At 41.8% G+C, this 12994-nt stretch overlaps 1 protein-coding gene and 1 long non-coding RNA gene across 6 annotated transcripts; one reads left to right on the top strand and one right to left on the bottom strand.

The window, feature by feature from the left end:
- TRMT10A (tRNA methyltransferase 10A) lies at positions 1 to 11632 on the top strand. 5 transcript variants are annotated; one of them, XM_042049751.1, is made up of 8 exons: positions 1 to 42; positions 1120 to 1423; positions 2438 to 2600; positions 3024 to 3095; positions 3522 to 3596; positions 4561 to 4710; positions 5274 to 5379; positions 6685 to 11632. In XM_042049751.1, the coding sequence occupies exons 2-8, from the start codon at positions 1203 to 1205 to the stop codon at positions 6849 to 6851; spliced, it is 954 nt and encodes a 317-aa protein (XP_041905685.1). In that variant the 5' UTR covers positions 1 to 42; positions 1120 to 1202; the 3' UTR covers positions 6852 to 11632. The 5 variants fall into 5 exon arrangements, with proteins under 5 accessions (XP_041905685.1, XP_041905686.1, XP_041905684.1 ...); XM_042049752.1 differs by lacking the exon at positions 1 to 42 and adding an exon at positions 80 to 216; XM_042049750.1 differs by lacking the exon at positions 1 to 42 and adding an exon at positions 80 to 234.
- On the bottom strand, positions 3830 to 6733 carry LOC121674921. The gene is made up of 2 exons (XR_006019894.1): positions 6645 to 6733; positions 3830 to 5386 (listed from the first exon to the last, which is right to left on the bottom strand). It is a non-coding gene; the product is annotated as an uncharacterized LOC121674921 (long non-coding RNA).
- Positions 11633 to 12994: the final 1362 nt, after the last annotated feature.

Raw genomic sequence — 12994 nt, 5'->3', positions numbered from 1 at the left:
CCGCCCCTCTCCCGCCGGCCGTGCGCGCGGGGCGGCTCGCGGGTACGTTGCGGCGCCGCGGGGGCGGGGGGAACATGGCGGCGCTCAGCGGCCCGCGCAGCCCGGCCCGCACCGCGCCTGGCCGCCGCCTGCGGGGCGGGACCTGGCCCTCCGGGTGCCTGCGGCTGGCCCTGTGCAGTCATGAGGGGCTTATGGCGTGTCCCTGCATAGATACACGTGTGCGTGCGTCCGTGCGTATGTATATGTGTCTGTGAGCCTGTATACACGCACGCAGGTGTGCGCGCAGGGCTCGGTGTGTGAACGCCATCAGACAGGGAAATCGGGATGTGCCAGCAAAACGTCCGCTGGTTTTCTGGTGTCCTGTGTGTTTCTTGTCTCTCCTGTCACTGCAGAAAGCCAAGGGGTTGCTGTTTCGTGCCTGTTGTAGATGCAGTGTTCTCCGGTGAAGTTGTCTTTGGGGAATTGTGTGGGTGTCGAGCACAGAGGAGCTGCTAGTGTGGAAAAATTGCGCTTGCCATTAGAAAGAAGAGGTTATAATTGTAATTGATTTGAATTGAGAGTGTTTTGCTGAGTAACAGTTTAATGTGTTCATTCTTTTACTTGCCCTGTTTGTCCACTGACAATGGCCGCTGTCACTGCCCAGTGTCTTCTGTTTTCAGAAGAAATAAAAACTAATTTTGAAGGAGTACAGCTCGTTCACACTTCTTTTATTTTTTCCCCAAATGGCTTTACTGACTTTAAAATTACATTTCTCTAACAGGTTGCCATAGTTATATCACAGGATATCTCTTTGATTTTTTATGTTTGTGTACATACACTGCTAATGCTTTTTTTTTCCCTGTTACATTTGATTCAGTGTGATTCCCTACTTTTATGCTGCTGTTCTTTCATGAAGTTTTTAATTAGAAACTATTCAATATCTGCAGATCTAGCAGGCAGGATTTTAGACTATCAGAATATAGGTTATACTTTCTCTACTATTTTCTTTTTTACTGTTTGCAGAGGCTTTAAACAAAAAAGGCCTCTTATTTTTATTCTTTATTCAGGCTTATAGTAGGCGTTGAGTGTTGTTTTAGTTGAGTTTCTTCTTAATGACACTCATATCACTTTGTTTCCTAGAGAATTGGTGAGCAGAAAACTTGTTTTTAAGGAAATATCTGGCATGTGCTGAGAAACAAGTCAGAAAACCTGGCCAAAAGCTAATGTCGTCCGAAACGCCCACAGACAGGCCAGAGGTGCCAGTGGAAAGTACCCTGCTCCCTGAAGTTCCTGATGTGGAAGGAAAGGCGAAGGCAAGTGACGATCCAGTAGACAGACTGGAGGCAGGCTCGGGCAAGGAAGAATGCCTTGAGTCCTTGTCCAAGAGGCAAAGGAAGAAGCTGCTGAAGCAGAAGCAGTGGGAAGAACAGAAAGATCTACGGAGGTATGGTTTGCAAAGCAGCTTCCCATGGTTCACATGTAATGTTTAGTGTAAAAATAACGATGTGTCAGCAGAATTTGTTTGTGAATTGCTTCAGCAAATCAAGGCAGTTGAACCAGTTTTCTCCCACACCAGGTTTAAAGCAGTAGCCCCAGGCTACTTCATCAGCACTTGAAGAGGCTGTAAAGGTAAGCATCCCTTCCTCATACTAGAATTGTTCCTCGGCTTGAAGAGGATGTCAGGAGGGATTCAAACATGCATGTTTTTGATTTGTCGGAAGGGAGAGAAAACGCGTGGCCTTGTTCCTTTCTGAATGGGCTGCGCCCCTTTCCCTGGTGGCATCAGACTTGAGAATCTTAAAAAGACACTGAATAAAAGCAGCTACCTTTGACACATGAAGTGCTGTGCTACAGGTTACATTGATTTATAATCTGTTGGAATAGTTTGGAAAGACGATGAGCTTCTGTTTTGTTGTGTTAAGAGAAAGTGTATCTGCAAATGCGTTGATGGTGATTTATTCCTATCCTGCTGACTGCCAGGTGCTCCTTCCCGAGACAGTGGTTGTTGCTGTCTCTGAAATTTGGTCTCCCAGCTGCCTGCTCCTGACAGGAGGATGGAACAATTTCTTCAGAAGCCTTTTGAAAAACTGTTCAGTGAAACAGGATGTAAATTGCCTTCCTCATTCTGATTCTGATACTGTTATTTTGTCAGTCTTTTTGCTTAGTTCCGTTACAAGACGTGACTCAGAGCACCCTTAAATCTGTGAGACTCCCAGTATTGATTTAATTGAATTTGTGTCAGATATCTGTCTTTGTAGGTATTTACAGAACTTCACAAAGATGGGGGTGTGTTTTGTGCTGGTCTCAGTGTAGCACAAATGCAGCCAACAGGCTGAGTTTAAACTACCACAGCCACAGGACAACCACTTTGGCCCTAGAAGTCTGCATTTGTGTGCATAACATGGTACCTCAGCAGACTTGGCAGCACTTTTGAGGATTGATTTGTTTGTTTACTTAGGCAGAAACGAAAAGAAAAACGCCAGAAGAGAAAACTAGAACGTCAGTCAAAATTGGATTCCAGTAGTGAGGGGAATGACAGAAAGTGCATGCGCAGGGAAGCTGTTCCCAGTACGCTTCGCCTCATTGTGGACTGCAGCTTTGATGACCTGATGGTGTTAAAGGTAAAAGGAACTTCAGATTAACTAGGCATATTTAATTTTCTTAAATATAAGCTATATTTTCAGGAATTTCCCATGGGTTAAGGACTGAGTACTTTCACAGTGATAAACCTGCTTGATTCCTCAGATTAATTCTGTATGTTAATTAAATCCCTGTGATTTTTTTTTTCCTAGAATAATACAAATCAAGCACATGCACAGAGGTGTCTAAGTAGACTTGTGTGGAAGATGTGTGTGTCTCCAGCATAATCCCTTCACAGTGGGTGTTTTTTCTCTCAGGATCTGATGCCCACACTCTCTGAGTAGTCACTTTTGCCAGTTAAAAGCTTCCTTTTTCTCTCTTTAGCTTCTGACTGGCTCATTAAAAAGTATTTCGTGATGGTCTGTAATGAAGGACTAAGTAAAACCAAATTGTGTTGTGTACAGGATGTTAAGAAGCTCCACAAGCAGATTCAGAGATGTTATGCAGAAAACCGCAAGGCATTTCATCCTGTGCAGGTATGTTTGAACAAACTGAACGCTGACTGTTGCCAAGTACCAAACATGAGAACTCTAGTAGGAAAAAAAAATTTAAGCTGCCTCTTCCATAAGAAAATTACTTCTATTGTAACACCCACATTATAAATACACCCCTGTATATGGAACAATATGTGCATGCAGATGAAAAGTGCCCCATCCAGGCGTGCCACTAAGATACTGTTGATACTCTCAGTTTTATCTGTGGCAGATCTTAAAAAAAAGTCACTCTAAGTGCAAATTTGTCTTTTAAATGTATCACTAACCATATGAATATGGTCCTAGTACCGCTTCCATCTAAAAAATAATTAAGAGTTTTAGCTGACAGTTCAGGGTAGCAAGAGAGGAAACAGATTGTGGAAAGTTAACATTTCTGTATTTTGTACCTCTTGTTTGTTCTGTTTGAAGTTTTACTTGACTAGCCATGGGGGACAGTTGAAGACCAACATGAACGAAAATGACAAAGGATGGGTGAATTGGAAGGTGAATAATTGAGTATTTCTGTAAAAGCTTAAAGTTGGATTGTAGTTGTTAACTATATTGTTAGTTGTGAAGAACATAATTTTTTTACACCTGTGTTTTTCTAATACATGAGAGCAATAGCTATTTGACAAAGTGTGGCTTTTTGTCCTTTTAATTTATTTAACTTGAATAAACCAAAGACTGCTTCTCTTGAATCTAGATTTGATTTTTGTTTGAAAAACTACACACAGATCTATTTTCACTTGTCTTTATTGAACAAATTCCATGCTTGATAAACAAAGCAGGACTCCTTGATTTAGGCAGTTCCACCAGTTGTCTGTCTTGACAGTGCTCTTTTTTTCTTGTCCAGAATAAGACTTTCAAGTCACGATGTGATTCTCTCATGTGCACCTTCACTTCCATCACGTTGCCTCAGCACTGAAATGTTCTTCAGAGAAGTAGCTTCTCTTATGGACAAACTCATGTTGGTTTTCCTTGTGACTCCCTGTTAAGCCACTATTCCAACAACTTCAAAGGAAGAGCATTTAGAATAAATAAAACCAGTCCAGTTTTCAGCAGTTCTCATGCAATAGCTGCTTCATGAGAGCATAGCATAAACCTCTCTTACTGAACAATTAATGTTAACTAAGCATTTGCTTCTGGGTTCACTTTTTTTAGTGGACTTGAAAATTATTTGGATCTGTAGGAGAAATATGGTAACGTTTGAAGGGAATCACAAGAACTTAAGGATTTGTAAAGTTCTTTCAGGGTTTCAGAAAATTTCCTGTTGATTTTTACAAGTCAGTGCTATAGGGATGGGATTGTTTATGCAGAAAATTAATCTGCACTGTGCTGTGTATTTGAACATGAAGGAGGAATGTGGAATGACCACATACTATTGGATTTATTTTTGCCAGTCCCATCTTGGGTCTGTAAAGCTTGGTCAGCAATTGAATGTAACTTCTTTTAACTACCTTTTTTTGAGGATATCCAAATTAGAACAGAGCACTATAGTGAGCTAATAAAGAAAGAAGACCTAGTATATCTTACCTCAGATTCCCCAGATGTTCTCAGAGAGCTTGATGAGAAGAAAGCCTATGTGATTGGAGGACTGGTGGATCACAATCACCACAAGGTAAACTGTGGGTCTGTTTCTTTGCAGCTCTTTTTTTTTTGGCACCTTATTTGATATTATTGCTGTTCATGTGTAAGCTAACATAAATAATAATGAGAAAACGTCTTCAAAAAAGAATTCCAAAAAATGTTGAAGAAATGTGAAAAAAGCTTGTGGTGGTAGCAGTGGCTAGTGTTCCAGAGTTTTTTTATCCTTTACTCTTCCTCTGAAAAAATACCATGTGACTACAACCTGAATAACTTTGTACTTTAACATAAGCTCACGTTTAAAAGCAGGCTATGGCTGGTGGTTCTAGAGCTGAGCTGTGTCAACAGGTTTCATTTACAGTCCTTTTGACCACAGGTCACAGTGTGACATATATAGAAAGTAGTGAGTTTGCCCGCGGTTGTAGCCGTTGAGGTACTGTCGAACCAGGGTAAGTTTCTTTTTGTAACCAACTTCTGAAGCAACATCATGGCAGCACAGGTGACCCTCCTGCCAGAAAATCATACTCATAGTAAATCTGTATGGGCTGATCTGAAACGGTGATTCTCAATCCACTTGTTTTGGTGTCTTTTCCCCAGGGAATTACTTACAAAAAAGCTGTAGAGCAGGGAATTGGTCATGCACAGCTCCCACTTGGAAACTTTGTCAAAATGAACAGTCGGAAAGTGTTAGCTGTCAATCATGGTGAGTTCTAAATCATAAAATAATTACATCATTTTAGAATATACCTGTGATAGTCACAGTTCAAACCCTCAGCACTGCAGATACCTAAACCTTGATCTATTATGTTGATATTTCTTGAATTTAGTTGCCTTCAGAATACACAAACTGCCCTGACCTTTAAATATTATAGATATGGTTAAATATAAATGATGGTGTCCTAGCCATTTAGAAGTGCACATTGTTTCCTGTTGGCTTGTCTGAGGATTACTTGTGGCTTTCTTACCATCCTGGTCTTGTTTCCAGGCTTACTATATAAGTGAGTGAAATGTGGTAAACTATCCAACATTGTATTTTATTGTACTTTATGCCAAGGGAGGATGGATGTTTGTGATGTTTTCACCTCTCTGGACAGCTTTGTTCAGCAGTAACTGCCTCAGTACATGTAGACTTTCCTCAGTTGGTATCAGCAGTGCTCCAAGTGCTGAGCTTTCATAACTGTATTTTTACCTGGTTTTCTGGTTGTGATTGAAGTATTCAACTGCTTAACCAAATGTTGAATCCACTCCTTTTAAACTTTCAGCTTTATCATTAGATTGTCTTTCAGTGTCATTAAACAAAAATATATGCAAAATGGAGCCTACTCAGACCTTCGTGGAAATTTTTGACATGGTGTTGAAGTCTTTATTCCCTATAATGTGCCCCACTGCACATTCTTTAGTTTATCTTACCTTGCTTTATTTCAAGTTTTTTATGTAACACATTGCTTAATGATAACTTCATTTTCTTAAAGTGCTGTTGATTGATGAGGTTGGCATTTTCATTATAGTAATGATTATTTAAGCATGGAAGAGAATATAGTATGTCATAGGACTTAAAAATTATCAAACCCTATGTATTTGTAAGATTTACGTGTTTCTAAAATTGGATCTTTAATTGTTGCTTTATACAGAAAGAAAGAGCTAATTATAGCTAATTATAGGAGGGGTAAAAATCTTTGTTAAAGTGAATCCACAGCAGGATTCTCCTGTCAAACGTGGAAGCATTGTTGCCTGTACAAAAGGCACTGGTGAGACTGCAGTATTGCAGGGACCTTTCTCCCTGAGAGAAATAGTGTCATGCAGCTGGCGACTCAGTGTGCTTGGCTTCAGGCTGCAGCAGTAGCAGAATTGCCTTGTCTGTTCCTGCCTGCACTTCATCAGCTCTGCTCTGAAGGTGCCACAAGAGAATGCACATAAACCTCTGTAAAGATGGGTTTGGGGGTGTGTTGCTATCGGCCATTCACTTACCTCCCTGTAACAGAGCTGATGGGCTTTTTTGATGTTGCAGTGTTTGAGATCATCCTTGCATATCTGGAGAAGAGAGACTGGAAGGAGGCCTTTTTCAGTGTCCTGCCACAGAGGAAAGGGGCTGTTCCTTTGGGAGTAGCCAATGATTCGTCCAAACATGCACAGTCTGGAAAAGAAGATGAAGACAATGACTCGGACAGCAACTAGGCTTCAGAATCAGATGATGGGAAAGATGAGACTTGCAGTTCATGGGATAAAACTGGGACATGAAGTAGTTACACTTCAAAGACCATCTACTGCCCATATAATTCTGAACTGTCTCAGTGCTCAGTAGTCCCAGAGCTGTTTCTGTGCATGAAGGGTAAACTTAAATACAGCTTTTTACCTTGAAACTTCAATATAATAGCTTTAAAAAAAAAAAAAAAGAAATTAATGGCAAATGCAGCATTTTTTTTTTTTTCCAGGGAAGCTGTTTAATTTAATTTTTTAGTATTACTTTTTTATACATACCAAGTTGGGTGTGAATGCCAAGAGCATCAGTAGTTACTATTTTAATGTATACATTGTCTCAATTTCTGCTCAAAGTTCTCTTAAAAGCAATGAATGACAAGTGTTCCTTTGACTCCAAAACCTGTACCACTAGTGCCTGCTGCAAAGTGTGCATGAACACTCTAAAGAAAAATTCTGATTTTCCTGAGCATCTCAACAGACAATCACAAGCAACTGAACTGCCTGATTTTATATGTCATGTTTAGTTAGCTGAGATCAGTAGGTGAAGTGTGAATGTGAGGTTAAGCCAGTTCTTTATACTTGAGCTTGAGTGGGATGGGTGTCAGCACAGGATCAAATCATGTGCCTTGGCTGGCATGTGGTGCATTATCGCTGTCTCTGGCTCTGTCGTTTCTGTGCCGGAGCACGAGGTGTAGTGATCTCTGAAAGGCGTCTCTAAAGCGAAGCCGCTCGGCAGGATCAGCCACACACACTCACACACGTGTGCACACACAAACGCACGGGTAGCTTCAGTAATACGGCTCAGCGGCAAAGAGGCAGGAAGGATCTTGCATAGATTTCCACAGGAGCAGTTTATTGCTTCTACACTGCGAAGGGTTCTAGAGGCAAAGACCCAGAACAACGGAGAACTCAGGCTTAAGTACAGGAGTGGGGCTAGCACCACGAACCAATGGTGTAAGGGCACAGGAGCAGTACAAAGGTGGGGGGAATGGGGACCAGTGGGGGAGCTCTGGGGGAGTGGCGAGGGGCAGAGGCCAATGGGGGGAACCTGGAGTGGAGAACTTTCTATGGCATGGAACATAAAAGGTAGCAAGGGGGCGGAGCGGCCAACAGCCAGCCAGGAATGCAGAACTGGGGTAGATTGCCGTAGCAGAACAGAGCATTCTGGGAGAGGCTTCTTTTCTCACCGTGACCTCGACAGAACCCTCTGGACTAGGGACTAGGGACTGTCTTGCCCAGAACTCTCTCTGTCCCTTGTACCAGAGGCTAACCAGCCACCACAGTGCATCCTGAGATGACACAATCACTTTAGATTACTTCTTAATTTTCTTAGCAAAATTTCTCACACAGCCTCAGAACAACACCAGGAGACAGGAACTCTTCCTTAAAGGTCACTCACATTCAGTACTCCTGTGTAATCACATGATCCTATATGTGTTGTATTGTCTGTCAAATATTTTTCCTTTAAGAAAACAAGTCATAATCTTAGTCTTGGCTGGATGTTCTGATTCATCTTATTCCTAACTGACTTATGTGCTTTGGCAAAGTAGTGAAGTGGACACCCTGGAAGTGAGGCTTCACTGTGAACCTGCCCCATCCCTTTTTCTCCAGGGAGTAGCCAGGTAGCTGCAGTGCCTGAAGAAGGGCAGCTCTCCCACGGGTTGGCTGAAGAGCATGAGGACACAGCATCCAGAGCATCATGAGGACACACATTCCTCTCTGCTGAGCTGCAATCAGAGGGCCGATTCAAGTATGGCTTGCCTTGTGCCCATTTTTCTTCCTCCCTTTGTTGTTACTGCTTTCAAGTGGAGACTACAAGTGGGATCCCTACGGGTCCCTATGGTCTGTAAAGGGTTGGCAACTGACTGGTTATGGTTACACGCTTAGTGCACTTCTCTCTACTCCTTTTAAATGGCCAATAGAAAAGTTTCTTCTCTTAAAAGGATGGATTGTGGTTTGTTGCTGAAGTTCCATGGGGGCTTTTTTTAGGCTTTACAAAACTAATTGCTTTCTTGCAGAAACTAGATCAGCCTTTTCATAAAAGCATTGCTGGTTGTATTTCTGTAACAAAAAAGGCAGCATAAGTATATCCAGCATGTATTACACTGATTCTCTAACGGAAATGTGTAAAATTGCAAGGAATTACACCTTTACAGCTGAGGTTCTGCATGTTAATGCATGTAGCACCTATTAAACCTGATCTAAGACTCCTCAGTCTGTCCAAGGTTTCCTTAAGACCATACATATGCCTCATTTACTCAGGCTTGAGAGTGCAGGAGCAGGTGGCTTAGACATGCTGAAAGGGTTCCCAAAGCATCTTATAGAATTGTTGTGCAACTTAAAACACAGCCTGTCTTACAACTTCACCAGTGAAATTAGATACACACATCCACACACATACAGGTGTTTTTAAATTCAGCTGTTTAAATCTGAAGCTTACCTGTCTATGGAGAAATAGAAGAAAAACATAGTCTGGTATGTTGCTCCTTGAAGGCTGCTCATGCCAACTGCACAGTGTCACAAGGTCTTGGTGGCTGCTGCCTATGCATATATGTTGCTTGTCTCACCCACCTGCTCTTGTCCCCCATCACAAGAAGCATGGCCAGCAGCTCAAGGGAGGTGATCCTCCCACTCTGCTCTGGTGAGATCCCATCTGCAGTGCTGCATCCAGAGCTGGGGCTCATGATATACGAAGCCCATGGACTTGCTTGAGCAGTCCAGAGGAGGCCATGAAGATGCTCAGAGTGCTGGGGCACCTCTCCTGCAAACAGGCTGAGAGAGCTGGAGCTGTTCAGCCCAGGAGAAGAGAAAGCCCTGGGGAGACCTTAAAGCACCTTCCAGTACTTGAAGGGGGCCTACAGAAAAGCTGGAGAGGGACTTTTTACAAGGACAGGTAGTGAGAAGACAAGGGGGAGTGGTTTTTAACTGACAGAGGGTGGGTTTAGATTAGATATTAGGAAGAAATTCTTCATTGTGAGGATGAGGACTTTTAGTCTTTTTTCATTTTGGATTTACATACTGTATACAAGTTATAGCACTGTTTGGCACTCTGGTGTTCTAGCTTGTGGCATGCTACTTAAGAAAGCACATTTATTCTTAATTTTCAATCTACAGACCTGGCTGTTCTCAGTATTTTCAAGATGGTCACTTGCATATTTCAGGCATGGCCCACTAATGCATTACACTTGAAGCAGAGATAAATCACTGTACTGTTTTATAATAAAAAAAGACAAGGAATTTGTTTCTGATAACAGAAATATGTACATGCAGTGCTCTAGGGCACTTCTTAAAGCAAGATCCTTCTTTGAACCAGCTTTAGCCATACAAAATTAATGAAACTGTAGAAAAACACATAGGGAGGTTCTCTGCTTCATGCTGCTGTACTCAGGGAAGATCAGGTCTGACATGCTTGTCTAGCCAGGACTTACATCCTGGGCCACCATGATGCTGAGAACAGAACATAAAAAGAGAAGCTGCGCAGAAGATCTAGAAGAACAGGATCACTGTGTTTCACCACCACCAGGCGTCATTGCTGTGCTTAGGAAAGCTGACTTTCATCACTAAGCTTTGTGAAGTTTCAGGTACTGCCCAAACTATTGCTCAGCAATGCTGGGCAGCAGAATACACCCAGAGATCTTTAAACATGTGTAGTGAAGCATTAAAAAGGCAATAAAGAAGGTATGGCTCAAGGAACCTGAAAAGAAAGAAACAGAAAATAGGAAGGGGATATGGCAGAAAGTAAAACCTTCTGGCTGAAATGGGCAAACTTTCTTTTAGTTGCATGCAGCGGGAAGGTCACAACAAGATGCCATAAGTAATCCTGTTGGTTTTTTCCCTTCCCACTGAGCCTCAATCCCCTTGGTTCAGATTTCTGAAGTCAGGGACCCCAGCAGTGTTCATCTGCATCCATGTTGTGACAACTTCCTAAACACTGTACTGCTGCAGGTTAGTGTACTTTCCCCCTTCTTGTCCATTTCCTGGATTCAGGTTAATTTGCCTTTGATTTGGTTTCCACATGTCCCATAATATATGCTCACTGACCCTATGTTTGCTTATGGAGCAGTAGTGTTTGATTCTAGGCATGACTGCAAGAAGGGCATCTGAATGATTTGAGTGGAAAAGAGCCTTTCTGAATAGCCCCATCTCAGAGGCTTTTGGTCATGAAGTTGACAATGGTGGTGAGTTTTGCAGTGCAAGCAGGCGTGCTGCACAGGGGTGTAACTGTCCAAGGGGATCCACACTGATGGTTATTCCAAAAACCTGTGCGCATGACAAGGCACATGAGCTCAGGGCAGTCTTGGGGCTATGTGGCTGCCAGCTGCAGGAGTGCAGGATGTGGCATTCTTAAAATCCTTAGAACTTGAGGATAAGGTCAGGGAAGTTTGAAGAGTTCCAGTGTTTTTTTGATTTAAACAGAACTTTTTATTGCTCAGGCTGTGCTGCAGATCACGTTGAAGATCACAGGTTTACTGCACCATTATTGGTGTTGGTTCATATTATTGTAAAGTATCCATTTATTCTGCAGGAGGGTTTTTAAATAAGCTATGAGTAAGCACACATTCTTCTTGTCATAAGTAATTCTGAAAAGCAGAGATGGACTTCAGAGTGACTTCCAAATCTAAAGCTGAATAAACTTTGGCCCATGTTTGAAATGTATCCCTTCACTGTCCCTTTTCCAAGAAGGTGTCTGTGTTAGCTGGAACAGCATCTACTACTGACAATACTAAAGCCAAAATAAAGTGTTTGATTCATATTCATTCCCTTTTGCTGCATTTTTACTTCAAGTAGTATAAGATGTGCTTTTTTTCTTCTTGTTTGCCTTGTTTGGCTGACAGGAGCCAGAGAGCGATGAAAGCTGATAGTTGTGCAGACCTTCTAGCCTTGGTGCCATGAAAGCCATGGGACAGATAAAAACTCAAGGCAAGAACAAGGAGCAGAGACGAAACAAAGCCCAAGGCAAGAACAAGAGGCAAACATGGAACAAACAGGATGCTATGACCTGAGCCTCTGGTGCAAAAGGATGATTAGCCAGGACAATGCTATCACAAGAGGGAATCTGCAAGGATTTGATAGTGTTGCTATGGGAATGGGGCAGGGGGGTTTGAGCCTATGGATTTGCCCAGAAGTAGTAAACTATGAAACACTGGTAACTTGTACTGGCTTTGCTTGCTTTGCTTGTTACATCCAGCAGAGTCCGTGCCTCTTCAATCCCTGCATTTGGCTGTGATATTTTCAGAGGAAGAAAAGGCATTATTTATTATTATTTATTTTCTAAAAGGAAGAAAAGGCATTATTTTAAAAAGGGGTGTTCATACTTAATCAAGTACTCTCCTTGGATATTATTTTCCCCTTCAAATTCTTCTAATACTTCCTCTAAACCCACAAACTTTTAAAACTACTGTTTTGCTAATTTGCACCTTCCACCTTTGGCTTTTCTTCAGCTTACTAAAATGAGTAAGGCATTAACCCATGAGCAGTTGATTTATTTCCTGTGTGTTTTGGAAAGGTGTTTATTTCTGGATGTCTTTGTTCATGTTCTCACCAAAGTGGATGTCATCCCATATGTGCTTAATTCAGCTCCATTGCCTTGTCACACACAGCTGTATAATCTTCAGATATGATCCCTAAGCTTTTTGAAGGGCATAACCTGCTCTGCCAGCTAGTTCTGAATCTTACCTGCTGCTCAATCTCTGTGCTTCAATACTAATGAGTACTTGCAGGGTTTTGTGTTTTGTGTACCTAATCTTTTGGACATCCTTAAATGTGCAGGTGGAAAAATACAAAGGGTTTGGACAGTCACAGCTTCTATACTGTGCAGGGTGGGACTTCAGAAATGTTGCCTTTTTTTTCCTATCTTCTACTAACATGTGTGTCCCAGAACTTTTGGGTTACCAAGTTCTTCAGAAGTGAATCATAAAAGAGTAAGTTGGAAACTGCTATCACACAGTAGGAAGAAATGCTGGAATTTCAATTTAAACACCCTCCAGAAGGCTTATTTATCTTAACAGCTAAGTCACTGTCTGAAAGAAAGAAATGTACCTTGCTAAGCTTAAAATCAACACGGTAGATAAAGAAAAAGTAACCTATTTTAAAAAATGCTAAAGTTTTAGCTAAAACTA

This window comes from Corvus kubaryi, unplaced genomic scaffold (assembly GCF_017639235.1).
Source record: "Corvus kubaryi isolate FWS band 111438036 unplaced genomic scaffold, C.kubaryi_AGA036_p1.0 71, whole genome shotgun sequence".
Taxonomy (NCBI): Eukaryota; Metazoa; Chordata; class Aves; order Passeriformes; family Corvidae; genus Corvus; species Corvus kubaryi.
This window is presented reverse-complemented; position numbering and strand designations above follow the sequence as displayed.

What these genes read in the sequence shown, in the direction of transcription:
- TRMT10A (XM_042049751.1), top strand. Translation starts at nt 1,203, where the DNA reads ATGTCGTCCGAAACGCCCACAGACAGGCCAGAGGTGCCAGTGGAAAGT. An exon ending in AGGCATTTCATCCTGTGCAG is followed by an intron (nt 3,096 to 3,521) that starts GTATGTTTGAAC and finishes TTCTGTTTGAAG; the next exon opens with TTTTACTTGACTAGCCATGG. An exon ending in AAGGATGGGTGAATTGGAAG is followed by an intron (nt 3,597 to 4,560) that starts GTGAATAATTGA and finishes CCTTTTTTTGAG; the next exon opens with GATATCCAAATTAGAACAGA.